Source organism: Coloeus monedula (assembly GCF_965178545.1).
Source record: "Coloeus monedula genome assembly, chromosome: 3".
Lineage (NCBI taxonomy): Eukaryota > Metazoa > Chordata > Aves > Passeriformes > Corvidae > Coloeus > Coloeus monedula.
This window is the reverse complement of record NC_138783.1, coordinates 99,474,680-99,491,233: the sequence shown is the minus strand read 5'-3', so window position 1 is coordinate 99,491,233 and position 16,554 is coordinate 99,474,680. Positions and strand designations below refer to the sequence as shown.

The 16,554-nt window shown below is 39.8% G+C and overlaps 1 protein-coding gene across 2 annotated transcripts in view; it reads right to left on the bottom strand.

Moving 5' to 3' along the window:
• TBL1X (transducin beta like 1 X-linked) overlaps positions 1-16,554 on the bottom strand; it is a 193,046-nt gene that overhangs the window by 18,385 nt on the left and 158,107 nt on the right. For both annotated transcript variants that reach the window (XM_082278853.1, XM_082278854.1), the window contains 3 exons: positions 15,689-15,938; positions 8,969-9,101; positions 2,006-2,147 (listed from right to left, as the gene is read on the bottom strand). In XM_082278853.1, the coding sequence (XP_082134979.1) occupies positions 2,006-2,147; positions 8,969-9,101; positions 15,689-15,938 (525 nt within the window). The remainder of the gene's footprint in view (positions 1-2,005; positions 2,148-8,968; positions 9,102-15,688; positions 15,939-16,554) is intronic.

Here is a 16,554-nt window from a genome sequence, read left to right as displayed (position 1 = left end):
AGTTTAAGAGTGCTATCTGGTCTCCCTACATAACTAACAGCATCATACAACTACAACTCTGAAGTGTAATTCATTATCTCATTTGCTTTAGATTATGCCCAACCCAACACAAAGGGATGTGTCTCTGTTTCTGATGACTTAAGGTGAGTCTAGAGGACTAGCTTAGGATGGTTAAAGCTACAGGAGATGAATCCTACCCCTAGTATCAAAGGGCATGATCTGAATATGACCTCTAGAAATAACCTTTCTTATTGTAAGTCACATAAACCAGAGAAGAAGTAATTTAATACCACCAGTGTGAAAATTTCACAGGGAAATAAAATTAATATTGTGGTTCTAAATAAACAATAAAGGCAGACGGCATTTCTAGCTTGATGAATAGAAAATGAGGAAAAGGCATGAAATAATCCTTTAAAACATATGCCTACTCCAACCCTCCAAAAACATTGACTTGGAGCAGTTATAGATTTAACTCAAATATATAATAATGGAGGGGGGGGAATATCATAACCTAAGTCAAGCTCACTGTGATATACACTTATCTGGACCAGTCATGAGAAGAAAGGTGATAAAGGGCAAAAGAGAGAAAGAAAAGCTCAGGAACTTAGATGTACAGTTTATCCAAATTTGTTGGTGGCAATTCACATTCTTTGGGAAACTCTAAGTAAGCTGGAAGCCCTTGAAGTATTTGAATTAGGGACATTTCCTTACCTTAAGTACTAGCACAATGCAAGTGAAGTACCAATGAAGTCTGGAAGGTAAGGAACTTTTACAGGAAATACTAGAGGATGCCCTATATTTTGGATAACTTGTCTCCTAACTGTTCTGCTCTCATTTAATGTCTTCCTCTTTCAATTACTTTTCTTGCTCCTTGATTCATTTTTTTTCCCAACTGTTTTTCTTCACTCTGATATCCACAGGAAACAAGTAATGAACATAAGCTTGAGTTTTATTTGCTTCCTTAACCTACCTCTACTTTCTGTATTATTCACCAATTTCTTCCATTGTGCAACTATAAAATACATAGGGGAAAGCTGACTTGTGCAGTGGCCTTATCTTTTACTTTGTGAAGCAGCTGGCTCACCTGAAGGACATAACTGCAGTAAAGATTAATCCAATCCTGGTCTCTGGCCAGCAACTGAGACTGTACATAACTGCTGAAAATCCCTTCTGGTACTTAATTAATCTGTTTTCCTATGAAAACAAGACTAATGTGATCACTCTGTCTGTACTAATATCAGCAAAACAGACAGAATGACAATTATCTCAAAGTAATTAAGGTTTCTGCAGGGTCTTGTAAGTTCTTCTGGCAAAAATGCGACATGAAGCAGCCTTAGAGCTGCCCAAAGACACTGCCCAGACACTGGGAATTCTCAACAATACCTGTCCTCTCTGGTCACTTCAGTCTTCTCTGTGAAGGAGCATATTATCTAAGCTAGGAGGTTTTGCAGGGTGAAAGTAAAAGAGGGATCAGGCAAGACAGTTTCATCCAGAAGGTGGATAGGTAACAACAGAATAACTACATATGCTCCTACCAAGATAAAGAAAATAATGTGAACACGTTTTGCTGTGCACAGCATAATTCAAATGAGAGAGGATCTTGAGAGTTCAACCTCAGAAAAAGCTTCACTGGTGCTTTTATCTCCTTACGTGCCAAAATAAAGTAACTATGAGATGCAAATACATTATTAATGAGGCTTCATTATTACATAGACTGCTTGTTTAATCTTTGTTCTTAAAGCTGGCAAAGTTTATTTTTAGCCATGCTCCTAAAATAGAGATATAAATATATCATTGTTAAGCTTGAAAATGGCACCAGTCCTGGAAAATTACATCATGTAGGGGAAAGTTCAGCCTATTATGAGTATTTGAAACAAGAGGTCAGTAGGTTAGGACAGAGCTTCTGGTCACCTCAGATATGAAAGATATGGAGCAGCAGCTGTAATTGCCTTGGAATTAAATATAAACAGTTAAAAACCATACACAGTCTTAGAAGTTAGCTTACATTCCAGTCCAATGAAGTCACATCCTTATTGCTGGGGACATCATGCCCTCCTTCTCTTATGCAGTGCCTCAAAACTAGTTGAGTGGAACCGCTGTTGCTGTTTTCATTGAGATTCCATATCCTGGCCGTTGAGTCTCCGGATCTATAAAAGCAATTATGCAAGTAAGTTGAAATCTCCTCATGATGACCCAGCAAACAGTGTAAAGGCCTGTATTTCTGTTTTCATTGAGACAACATTACAGCCTTGCAGGAGACCGGAGGAACAGGAGCCACTGGCCTGTAGTGTAAAGGGAGCATCTGACTGCACGGGGCCGCTGGGAACGTTCTGGCTCTGTGTAAAATGCAGGTGTGTGACTTTGGTGCTGAAATTAGCAAAAGCTCACCTGGGGGAGGGCCCTATTCTACCGAAATGTTCCAAATTTCTCAAGTAAAAGTTGTTTTGAACCTCCTGAGAATTTTGTTGTTTCTCCTGTGCACTGCCCAGAGTACATCCAACCACATTTCCCTAAATCCACTGAGCAGACCAGGGCATTAAAAACCTTTAAAAAGTAATTTTTTCTTTCCAACTCTTTCTGCACTCTCTGTATTTTTTAAAAAATGCTAACACATATGTAAATTATACCTGTCACAATAAATTGGTTTCTTCAGAGTAGTTTTACTTAAAATACATACACTCGCTGTCTACATTTTGCACTACATACCTAAAACTGGCATTACCATAACTGAGATAGTCTGGGGCAACTTACAGTAACTGTCTGTAGCTTGCCTGCTTACATCATGCCGTCTGCAAAAGTGGCAAAATAAGTACTGACATAATAGAGCAAGACAGAGGCAGCATCAGGATTTTGATGTATTTTATAGACTGATTATTTTCTAGAGAGCTGTTTCTAATGCAGGCTGAAACCCTGATTTGCTTATAAAAAGTTTTGAGGAGGAAGAGTTTATCATTACCTACCTGTAAATAATGTATTTATTTTGACTTTGCATAAATCTTTATTCTACTGAAAAACATCTCTGAGGTTCAGAAATCAATTTGCCATGGAGTGGAAGGTATTACACTTTAAAAGTTTACTGGAATTTTTTTCTCACTTCCTCTCCTCCATTTTTTAAAACAACAACACCAACCAAAACAAAGAACCCTGGATTGCTTGTTTTGTCCAGAAAGCAATTTTCATTTACATGCAGTAAGTAGAAACTTGGGTCAGAGTTAGCATCTCTCTTACACTTGCAAGAATTCATACAGTCCAGATGAAATTTCATTGCTGATATACCTGATGTGTTAGCTTTTCCCTTTTTTTAAGTAATAACTAAAACTTTCTTTCCTATACACTATCAAGGAGAAAAAGTCTTTCTTCAAAGCCTAAAATCCTGAGATCTACTTTTGCTTTGATAAGCCATGTTTTACTGAAAAAGAAATCCATCACAAGAGAGTATTAACTTTTCTTCTGGCACTAGTGAAACAATTAAATTATTTATACTAAGAATACCAGGCAAATTTTTCAACACTTGACATGTCTTCAAGTGCAAATATTGACCAAGCAATTATCGAACTCCATTGATCTCTGTGTATTATTTTACCAATAATTTAGCCTAATTTTACACAAATAATTCAACTGTAAAAGCAAATATCACTCTGCCTGTATAAGTAGCTCTGAGCTCTTCTGGGTCATGGCATGCCTGAGGAATGCACCCCATCTCCTGTGAACCTTTTGTGCCAAGCTGAGATGTGATGGCTGGCCAAGGTTTTGAACCCAGCTACTCCTGTACAGCCATTCTTTAACTTTTGAGACATGTCTTTCACATAAGTAATTAAGAAATAATTCAGATCAGGGTAATTTTTGCCACTACACAGCTGTGACTGTAATATACATCCTTACTTCTTCAGAGGTCTGGAAAACTGACAATTTTGCATATGTTGGCTAGAAAATTAATGAAGTTAATGATGAAGCTCAGAAGTTAAGGAACATTTTTAACTGTGAAAATTAACAATAATGGAAACATAAGTCTTTAAAGAACTGCTTCATTGGGTCAGATGCTAAGTAGGAAATTCCTTCAGGGCTGTCTTCTCTGCTATGTAAGACTCCAGGACAGTCCTGCCCTCATTGTAATAATCCAGTTTGTTATTGGACCCCGTGAATAATGTACTCAGTCACTTGGCTATCAAATACAATATCCTACTTGCTAGTTCTAAAAGGGTTATGTTTTGTTTTTCAACAGTTTTATTTAGTCAGTTTTCTGGCAAGGCCTGGGCAATCTTATTTTCCAGTATTTTAATTTTGTTTTTCCCTTTTCTTCTTCCTAAGGCTACATAAGCTATTATGTGTCCCTGCAGAGAGGCTTTATAAGCCTACCAGTGTGCAGCAAGGGTATTTGTGTGTCTTCTCTTTTGCTGCTGGGGAAAAAAAAAAGAGTATTCTCTGCTCTGGAAAGTATTCTGATTTCTGTTGAATGATTCAGTGAACCCTGCCTTATTAGAGGACCACAGTTCAAGCACAATTCAGAAAGATATTTAATCTCCTTAGCCCACAGAAGCATTTCTATCTACATGATAAAGCAGCTCATTCCAACATGCAAGTCATGAATACTTGAGTAATAGGAATACTCCTCTGCACTGTGGTAGAGTACTGCCAAATTTTAGGAAGCCTAGTTCTTCCCCTAGGAAGCTCTCCTGCCCCAGGATAATCAAGGTGGACAAATATTTGTGGAATTTAATTTGTGACATATAAAATCACCATTCTGTAACTGGCAGCACAGAGGCTGAAAGTGCTGCAGTTGGGTAAAGAATTTTGCAAGATGGTTGTTGAACCTTGGTATTTCTAATCTTCACCTGCAAGTCTTAAAATCGCTGCTCTTTGGAGATGCAGTATCACTAACGTGTATTTACTACTTCTGGCTCCAACAGGTCAGAGTCTCTATTATTTTATTTTAACAGATATTATTAAAAACATTGAGGGAAGGAAATTCCTCATATTTTTTATGACAACTAACCTTTCCTTAATAAAGCAGGTCTCTCAAACTAAGTGCTTACTCTTCCTAGGCAGTCAGTAGAGGGAAGTGCCTCATAGGTGTCCTGATTAACATCTCTGCCCCACTGATTCTACAACATTGCTCCCTGCTACAGGTTACTCAAGTTGACCTCCCCTAATAGCTGATCACTTTGCAATAATGGATTTGATGCACTGAGGAAACCAGTCCCAGTAGTCCCCTGCTAACAAATAAGCACCTAGAGTTAGCAGAATTAATATCTGGCACTGACATAGAGGGGTGGTGTCTGAAATCAACACCCTCAACCTGGCAATTCAAAAGGATTATTCTGAAAGGTAATTTACAGTGGATCCTAAACCACAGATATGAGGAGTACAGTAACCTGAAGTACTATATATATGCAGAAACAATAACAGCAGATGGCCTAGAAACATCTTTTCTTGCTTCTAAGAGACACAGCCAGAACTGAAAGATCTTGGACAGCAGCTTTTATGGATAATTACTTTGCTGACTAGGGAGAGCAAAAGGCGCATGGAGTGGTTTGGAAGAGACAAGTCACAGCCTCTCTGTGTGAGAGAGGCTGGCATAAATTAGCTGATAAGCGAAGAAACCCACTGCTGATTTTGGGACTGAGGCCAGGTCCTTCTGCTTCACAGCTATGTGAATTACTTGAAGGGCATGGCTGGATGTCATAGAACAGAACACAGTGTTGGAAGCAGCAGTGGAACATGATGACAGAAACATCCTAAATTCAACTGGAAAAGGTTTTGGAGTTCAAGGCTCTAGCAGCCTTGACATTCACAGTCCATCCACTTCCACACTGGGAAGGTCAAGCACGTTCAGAACACTGTGTCATCGGACCACGATGACCTGTGCAAGCAAACTGACAGGTTATTCCCTGGCCAGATTTTGGCTTGTTTTAATTAGCACTCTTGCTCGGGGCTCTGATGTTCTCTCTGAATAACTCCTGGGCATGGCTTGGTGGTTACAATGTCCAGAGATGCTTCCCAATGTGCAGTCTGTTTGGCAGCCAGGGCAGTGTGCTAGCACAGACACCAGCCATTCTGTGCCAGCTGGCCTCCGTGCCTAGGAATATTCCCAGGCATGGTTAGTTTACTAATGTGGATGCAGCTGTAATGGGCTTCTGCACTACACAGGGAACATAACCATCTGCAACAATTTAAGTGTGTCATGAAATTAAAACTTAGATATTGAAAGATAACTAGGGGTAGAAACCAGTCTTTGGGCTTATGGCTGGGAATGGCCAAATCTTGAGATTTAACAGAGCACCTCTTTTTTCGGTATTTTTTCACCTGTCCAAAACACTCTATGCAATTATTTGCTTTGGAATGTTGAGTTCCTTCATGAAGTGTATCTTACAATAAACATCTTACATGGCTGTATGCATGCACTTCACTGTACTATTATAATGCTTCTGTTCATAACATCTAAGCATTCTTCTCACAGGCATCTGGTGATAGTCAGGCCTTTGACAGCCTTTACTGGTATTTCTAGTCTCCCCCATCCTCAGCTTTAAGGGTTATGTGTGTGGTGGAGGAAGAAGAGCAGCTGCAGAATATATTTTTCTAGCTATTTGATCAGAGAAATTCCTGTCTCTCTGTTATATTTTGAAATAGGTCTTTGCAAAGCCCAGAGAGTACGTATTACCATGCTAGTCTTCACACACTAGAAAAGCAGCAACTGAGTAGATGTGACATTAAATATCAAAAACCCTTTCTCTCAGTGGGATAGTCACTAAATCTGGAAACCAATGCTCTAGTTTTGGATAATTAATTCTACATTTCTTTTAAACAGCTTGCTTCAGATTAGGTTCTGAACCTGCATTATTGTTTTAGTTCTTTGACGATTACATCAGGTTGCCGTCTAAACTGCTGCTGCTGGTTGTTAGAAAAATTTATTGCCTGTATAACAAGGCTTGAAGAAAATACTTTGTCATGAATTGAGATTCGATTAGTCACTTTATAAACAAAACAAATATATTCTTATTTCCTCTATTTAATATCTAGGTTTTGAAATGTATTTTTTAAGATGGGTACAATCAAGCAGATGGGAAACCCAAAGAAAAGTACTAACTGGGCAGCACAATATGGCTGTTATAGAATGTAACAATTTGATATTCACGCATCAGACTAACTGCAGTCTTCTTTTTTCAATCATTACTTTGTAAAGGGCGAACAGAACTGCAGCATACTGTAGATCTCGGGGAATTTCTCTCTCTTGTGTAACTGGCGCTGAAACATGGAGTTTACCTGTAGATAAAAGCTTGCACTGTTATTATACCAAAGGCTTCTTTGTACAGTGGCATAATTATTCAGTCAGGTCTCTTCCTTCAGTTTCACTTTCTTCTGTGCATTCTCTGCCATTTCAGGCACTAAGCTCTGCCATGCACTGGCTGCTGTGTTATTCGAATTCCAACTGCATCCCTACCTTGTTTCTTGCAAGCAGGCTAAAATCTGACCAAGATGCACATGGATCTAAATTATTTGCATTGTCATTGCACTGCTATTAGTGTGACTAAAGCACATGATTGTACTTTGTAACTACATGTGTACTTATGTGCTTCCATGGTCACTAGCAAAGCTCATTAAGAAAGACCTATCACACTGAAGGATAAAGCTTAATTGAATGGCTAGTGAGAGGGTATTCCTCTGGCTCGGATATCTGACTAATGGGTCTGATTATCATCCTCCAGGTTTACCTGAAGCTGTGTAAGACACCACTGTCCAGGGATCCATCTACCAGTGCTTAGCACCCCAAGGCAAAGTTAAATGCACACTGCAGCACATATTCTGGTTTATTAAATGCTCCACCACTTAAACTATGCACACTAGGACTGTGCACCACGGATTCTAGGGAAGCAGTCCACTATGGTAAGCACTGACTTGCTTAAAATTGATAAATGGAGATACTTAGTACTACAGATGCTAAAAGTACTATTGGACCTGGACATTCCAGAAACAAAGCATATTCAGCAGGATTCTGGTTTCTAAAAGCCCATTTTGTTGTCTGAAATTATTTTTTTAAAATTTCTATCTTCACTCTCTTGGAGATCTCTGCTGTTCATCCAACATGGAATTTATTTTATTTTTCTTTCCATTTATACTGTAATTCCTTGTTTTCATGTACTAAGCGAACAAAGGTTAGAAGACTATTCTGATAATCTTGCAAAAAAGCTAGAAATAAAATAAGGACTCTCCTCTTCCTTGTGAGGAAAATATTCTAATACTGCTAAGTAACTCTGAGTGATTTACCTCCTCTAACTTAGATCAGTTTACTCTATGTTGCCAGTTAGACTTCTTAAATTTAGTCTTCATGTTAAAGTTTAAGCATGAACACAGATTCCACCAGTGCTTGCATACAGCTCTCAGAGTACATTTATAATTGTGCTTTTGTTTGGATCAAAAGTGCTTTTGTAAGTCAGTCTCCTGATCATCCCACTTAGGATGCTGTGGTGGTCATTGCAGAGCAATCCTGCAGAGGATAAACTGGACTCCAGTGACACTAAACCACAACATTCCCTTAAACCACTGTGTACTGTTCAGCTCACTGAACAAACTTTCGTCCAGTCTGAAGCCCCCTCATCTCCATACTTTCGAAAAAACCTGGCAGATACCAATGACTTTCTGAGATCCCAGTGTGAACCAGTAACTAAGAGCAGTAGATTACATGAACTTCAAATATTCTGAGAATTATCCAAATTATTTTAAAAATATTTCTAAAAATTTTTGTGCATTCAGGACCACAGAATTTACATCTTCAATGTACAAATCCTTCATATTCGGCGTCACCTTATATTACTTGGCTGTTATACAGGTATGGTACTGCTGAAAAAAACCCACTGCTGCACGCTGATAAAACAGCCCAGAGAATATTCATTCACGTCCCAAATGCACCTGCAAGTTCTTGCATCTCTAAATCTTCTCTAATTGCAGCAGCTGGTTTCAGTCACTGTCTTACCCAGATGCTAGCAGGTCACTGACAGGGTTCCAGGCACAGATGAACACCTCTGATTCATGGCCCCGAAGGACTGTTGCTTTGTTAGGAGGAATTTCAACATCCCCGTCAATTTCCATTGGCTTTGAATGATTATCTGTAAGGAGATATATCAGAATAAATAGTTTACAAGATGCAGTTAGGTGTGCTTTAAAAACATGCTAGCTATCCAAAGCCTAAAGCTTACAGCAGCATATACACCATAATTATTAATATATTCTGTGTTGTGTCCCTGACAATATTACTCTATTTGTTTTTCTCTGGTGATTCAAATTTATGTCATTTCCTCAAAATGTAGAGCTTTCCAAAATATTTTGTATAAATCTACAAAGCTTTTCTTCCCCCAAATACTCAGCATTCATTTCAGTGTAGTTTTTCTTTTGAAGCTGGTTTAATTAAAAATTACTTACAGGTTTATTAAAATAATTAAAAAAAATAACATAAAGCACTTATATTTTCTTACACAGTCTCCTGTAAGTAATACCTATGCTACTCACAGACAAAAAAAATATACTGAGTAGGGGCTTCATTCCTGGAGCACATCAGAGAAATGGTGAGTGATCACCTTCTCAAGGATATCATAAATACACACAAAGGTACTAAATGAGTCATAGATATACTTAATCTGCATGCTGTAACTCTGTAGTTCTTTAGACTGCAGTCTAAATAACTTTGTTTGTATAAAGTTCTTTTACTGCCTTGAGCAAAAAAAAGCGAATTTAAAATGATGGATTTCTCTTAGTAACAACAATTCATTCCAACTTGCATCATGATCCATGTTTTTACTCCAGACTTCTCCTGCTTCTGTGTAAATCTTCCTCATTAAGCTCTAGCTACACTTCCTGGCAGTAACACAAGATTATTATCCTCTACAAACAAAACACCAGCCAAGGACAGGTGACACACTGAAACAGCAGACAGCAGATGCTACACACACAAGTGTGGCCCATTTTGCAGAAAGCACATCCAAGAGCAAGTAGCTGGCAGCCTCCTGTTACCTAACCAATGCCTTGGCCAGCTGATCTGCTCTGACTGATCAAAATGCAAGTTCTCTTTCTGGGTTAAGTCTTTCAGTTAGTCATTCTTTAATCACATATGGAGATCCATAGGTTCGCAAGTAGAATAATTATGCTCCCTTATTGCTGCATGTTTATGGCATTTAAAATCAGCCATCTGTCCTGATACTCCAGCTCTGCTAAGCTATTGCCCATCAACTGGTGAAACAGACTGTGACATTGCACAACTGCCATCGGGAGGAAGATCTACAGATTTCTACCCTAACCTGGGCTTTCACATACCTGGTTTGGCTCTGCCTAACTTCTGCTGAGTCACACAAGTAGCACTTCTCACTGCGTACTTGGTTAGCACCCTAAAACTATGTCTGTGCCACATCCATGCCACAGATGGAATGGAATCTACATGAGTTACTTAGAATCAAGTATTAAAATCAGAAAACAACTAACAGTAGTTTCACAGCTTATTTCTAATTAAAAAGATCTGTATTTTTGACTACACTTATTACCTATGGACTTGTTGCATAAACATTAGAAATGCCTATTTGTAAAATCTGTACCTATGCTGGGTCCCTGTGTTAAGCATTGTCCTTGATAATTCCCTATGTGTATCACTGCTAAAATTAATACTGTTGAGATGTACCAGTACTCAAGATTTAGCCTGACACCAGCAGCTGGGATCTTTGATATTCCGGGCAGTCAGGCACTGAAGAGTGAAGCACTATTAAAACCCACCAGAAAATAAAAGCCCAGAACTCACAATCCTCTATTTCTCAGGACAGCACAGATTCACTATGCTTAAGCATATTTTAATGAGAAAAACAGCAGCATGACAATGGCTATGCATTCATCTGTGTCCTGTTAACAGTGTGAACGAGAAGCTGGGGGTAAATCAAGAAGATATTTCAAGCACCTTAATTTGAAAAATTTAAATGAGATGCTACTCTTACGACATCAGATCCTGCTGTTACCTGCCTGCCTCTAAAGGCAGGGCTGCTTTTCGCTCTCGATTAAAACCAAACGACAGCTGGGAAGCAGCATTACTCCAAGGCCCAGAGTCAAGAAGTGCTATCAGAGCAAAGTCATCTGATACTCAGGAATATTTTTTGTTTGTACATGTCCACATGGAGAAACCTAGACACACACTTTGAATGTTATTAATTGCTCTGAAAAACCCCCCACGAATAGTCATGCTGTGAAAAAGGAACCTTGATTAGCTGATACCTGCATTAGTACATGCAAGACCAACTGGCCTCTGGGAGAAATGAAATACCTGCAGAATTATTTTGTATTGTATCTTCCAGTAATGATTTTTACAGTACAGCTTTGTTGGTTCAGGAGAAAAGAGAGGGAAGGATGAGAAGTCTTTCATAAATAATTTGCAAATGTTCACATTTTATGTGTTTTCTTCCTATTTGCATCAGTAGTCAGGAACATTCATATTTAGAGTGTTACTGTTCAGCACAAAACTTAAAACGCCCCACTGAACAAACAGGACAGTTCATGCCTCTGTGATACTGCCTCAGGCTCTTACCAGATTCAGATAGACACTAGCAATATATGACTGATATGATTATGGTAACAACAAAAAACTGCAGAAACCCCTGAGCACAAACTGGCACCCTCATAAGAGCGACAAGTTCCTTTATGCAGCACGAGCTCTTGGGAGCCCTGGTCTCACCTGAGAATTTGGCTTTCCTATGGATGCAGCTACAATGTGTGCATGGGGAATGAGAATAAATAGGTAAGTGAGATGCAGTAACCATCAAGAACAGGCTTCTTTTGTTTTAAAGTACCTTCCAAGCAGAACGTTTTCTTCAGTTAAGATCTTTTTGCACAGAATTGCCCTGAGGGGTTCTCTGAAAGAGAAGGCATTTCTACCAAGTGCAGCTGAGCCTCAGGTGAAAAACGTAAGTCTTTGGGTCACACAGGGAAGGACTCTGTCCAAATGTTAACACAAAACACTTTCTAAAGGCCAGGGGATCCTTGGCTATAGTCTACATTATATTATAATTCTTTTCCTCAAATGTATTAAAAATCCCAAATGACTGGAAATTAGAAGTCATATTACCCCAAAGTATTACGATTGAGGGTTTTCTTTTAATGTAAAAATAAAAATTCTAACACATTGGTGAGTAATATTAACTATTTCCTCCAAAGGAAAAAAACACAGTTTAAAGATCTTATGAGTGCTAACCCTGTCTTTACTCAGGAAATACCTTTTGGTTTTGTTTTTTACTTACATCTTTGAGAGGCCTTTCACTGAAGTTGTTCTTTATAGCTGTAGTTTTAATAAAGGAACAGGGCTTGGTCCTCTTTCCAGAGCTTTATTTTTCTTAAACCCAAGCCAATCCTTACAAATATAATGAAACAAATGACACTAAAAATATCTGAGTTGGAAAACAATCCAAAGTTTGGCTCCATTTCTACATGCTGACTTTTATTTTTTCCTGTAACACTTAAAGTGACTTAAAACTGAGAACATTACTTGGGATGCAACAAGACAAGGCAGTGACTTTTTTTATTTAGTATTTGTATCTGCACCTCAAACTGTTGTTATTGTTTTCTGTCTCCTCTCTTTCTTAAATCTATCATATTATATTGGTAATGCCACATACAAAAATATATCATATTATACTAAATATTTTAAAACCTTTTTGGAAAGACTTGAGAGTGTCAGGGAGAACTCCATACCAGAATAAATGCAAACTAGTTAATTTCTTAGAGACATCTCTTTTTCCTGCTCCACTCATCCTGCCTTTTTATGACAGGCTGATATTTGGGTGACTTCCAGGTTATGACTAAGGACTAGCACATTATTTAAATCTGTCCCAATATATGCCAGGTCTATGGAATATAACAATGGTAAAAATGAGGGTTTGGGAAGTTTCTTGCAGCTTTCATATCAGCAGTCTTTTCTACTCAGTATGTCTCCCATGATTTTTTTTTCTCCCAGGAAAAGTCCTTCTCAACATTCCAAGAAAAGGTCTGTAACTCTTTGTGAAAATCCTGCTGTTAAAAATAGATATGAGAATTATTTTTTTTTAAAGTAGAAAATGTCAGATTTGAGACATCAAGGCTTACAGTGTGGCTATAAACATGAAATGATCTTTAAGGCCTTCCTTTTGTTAATACAATAGTACATATATTTTTTTTGGAGCAGAAGGGAATAAGTGTGAGAGGTTCTCTTTTAGTGATGAACTGATAATCAGTTTTCTACCTTAAGAATTTGGTTTTTTCTGGCCCTGAGACAGCGAAACATTCCCCTAAAATTTTCAGATGTCAGCTGAGGACCTGTCAACAAACAAAATGCCAGCATTTGATACATTTACCAGTACTTTAATTTGTTTGTACCCCTTCACATATGAAATTAGTTCAGTTTCAAAGCAGAGGATTAGTTGAAAGTCAAACATAAGCAACCCATAGTCTAAGAACAGATTAATATTTTTAAAATGTTCAGATCTTTTTTGCGTTTGCTTTCTCAAATAAAAAACGTTATTTAAATAATTGCATTTTTACTGGAGGAACTAACTCGTCTAACTGGAATTCTCTGAAGGAAATCCTGGTTTGAAAGCATTTTTCTCACTGACCCACAGAGGAATCTATTCAGACTGAAGAGAAGGTGGAGACTGATAAAGGCATCTACACTGCAGAACTAATAAAATCTGTTACCTAACTATAGTCCTCACCTTTTCTAAGCCAAAGAGCTCTTAAGACTGCCTACAAAACGTGCCATGCATGTTTCTCTAGAATTTTCTTGGAAGACAACCGGGCAGGAAGGGCTGGTTTCAGAAGTCAGCCAGTAGGCAATGGGCCTTGCACACAGAAACCAGAACTGGTAATCCCCTCTGTCCCACAGTGTTAGCACAGTCATCAGGATCTAGTTACCCAAGGAGGTAGGTCCCACTCCATGCTGGGTATGTCTGGCTTTGGAAGACTAATACATGAGCGCAGTCTCCCTTAAGTCACCATGAACAAAGGTGAATTCAGCGCTCTTGAGAACCAACTATTCCCAAATACTAAGGAAATCTCAGGAAGGTAGGACCTTCAATTGGATACTTGCAGTGGACTGTATGACTAAGCATGTGCTATTAAGTAAAAGGCCAAGGAACAATTTTCCTCTGTGCCTTCAAGACAGGTTGGCTGCATCTAAGCTGTTTGCTGGGAATGGTCCTTGGCACATGTGCTCAGCAATGCTGTTCGGGAATGGATAGCTGGTAGAGTCCAAACTGGGCTAATGACCATGACAATAAGACTATGGATACGCTGGTGCTTGGCCACACCATACATGAACAGAAGCTGTTCCAAGGACCACTGGGCCAAGGACCATGCCAAGGCTATGGATGATCACAAGACAGCTACTAGGCTATGCACTGATCACACAAGGCTATGCACTGATCACACAACAATTACACAGACAGGGCTTGTAGATCTGTTGGAGGTTAGGATTGCTTCTTATGTTTTCTTTCTCTCAGGGAGTTTTCTCCCATATGTTGCTAAGTGACAATAACAACCAATATTTAAGAGAGACAAAAGTAGTTGCCATGGTTCAGGGGAAGGGTGTGGCTGGCTGCTCTCTTAGCTGAGGGGTTTCTCTTGGAGGGGCAGAGATACCTCAAGGTTTGGGCTGGGGGAAGGGGCTGGGCACAGCTCCTAGGTCTCTCTTGCTTGTTGGCATTGGAGGGAAAACAGGCTGCGGCCACTGCAGGGAGAATTCACCACCACTGCAAGGCTCTGTGCTGCTGTCTTCTCCTACCCTTGCTGCTTCTGAGGTTCCTGCTACAGCTCATTTCGCTCTCCAGAGGGGCACCGGGACTGACTGCTCCTGTGGGCTTGTAAAGCAAGCCCCTTCTCCATCCCTTCTGCCGGCTCAGCCGCCATCACCACATGGAGAGGTGGTCGCGCTCTCGCCACAGCGCCCCCTGCAGCCGCGGGGGAGCCATTGCACCTGCCTGGCCAGGAGCCACAAGCGCCCCTGCCGGCTGCGAGCGGAAGTGCGCTGACGGGGAAGGCCCGACAGTCGAGAGAAGGCTGGCACTGGGTTCTGGTTCTGTTTGTTCTTGCTGCTGCTATTATTGTTGTTTGTTTGCCTTGTTATCCATATGCATACTAGTAAAGCACTGTTACTCCTTTTCCCATATCTTTGCCTGAAAGCCCCTTAATTTCAAAGTTATAATAATTCAGAGGGAAGGGGGTCATATTCTCCGTTTCAAAGGAGGTTCCTGCCTCCCTTGGCAGACGCCTGTCTTTCAAACCAAGACAAGGTCCCAGACTCTCAACCCATCTCCTAGCCTGGCCAAAATGACAAGCTTTGGCTACAGCCCAGTTTTTACCCAATATCTAAAAGCATCTAGAAGGCTGATAATAAAAGTTTGGGTAGCCTGCTCCAAGGAGAGAGCATATAGCTCCACTTTTTGAACCTGTCTTCAACTTGCAATTGTGAAGCTATCTGAAGTTTTCAGATTCTCAGAGACAGGTAAAACACAGCACTGTGATGTGAAATATCAGTTTTACTCAGCAGCCCTTCTAGAAATGCCGCACCCTCCTGGAATGCCCTTAGCTCTACTACCTAGCAGAAAACACACCTTGCACCCACCTTGCAACTAAGTACAAGAATACTACTGAAACACAAACTGCCCAGCAGTGGCAGGGCAGCTGCATGTTGGCTTACTTATTGCATGTGCCCCATTCTCCTCTCCATTCACAGTGGCTTCTCCGTTCTTTGGTGTGTTCTGCTGGGAAACAGCAGTTGTCGTAGCTCCCGCTGTGGCTGCCGTGGCTGCTGCCGCTGCCGCAGCGCTGGCTTGTTGCTGCGCTAGCTTCTCTCTGAACGCTTGCTGTCGGGTCTGAACGACATCAGGCATCACCGCGTCTATCAGAGACAGGGACTCTATTGGCCTGCCATCAAATACTGTACCATCCTGCAGGGAAAACAAGCAGAAGGGAAACCCCAAGTTTAGGATTTTGCCTCTCAGGTTGGCAAAGAGTCACAAAACGAGGCTGTGTGAAGATACTACACTTTGACTTAATGAATAGTGCCACAGGACTATGGACTGCCTCTCTCTCAGATCTGTGACGGTGGTACTCATGGTCCACTCAGGAATCTGATCACTGGAAAAGTAATTTATTGGAATTTTACAGAAAGTTTAACCATATAAATGCTTTATAGATGCAAAAGAAGTTAAGCTGTGTCAGAAAGTTTCACTTTGTTTTCTGTTTGAAAAAAGAGAGTCATGGCTAAAACCATGACAAAGGCAAACAGACTTTGGTTAAACTGTTTGTTTTCCTACATTTGCAGGAACATAGGAATGGAACAGAAGCGGATGATGCATAATAAACCTCAGCCAAAACATGATGCATGCACAAATTCAGTGGTTTCTTACACAGTGTTTTTCAGCCCAGCACCACCAGTTGTAGCTGATCATACAAGACAACCTTACCATTATTTTTCTTTTATTCCACTACTTTTATTCATAACAGTTATGACTTTCATTTTGGTTTCTGCAAATTAGGCTTCAGCTTCCATGACCAATTGAG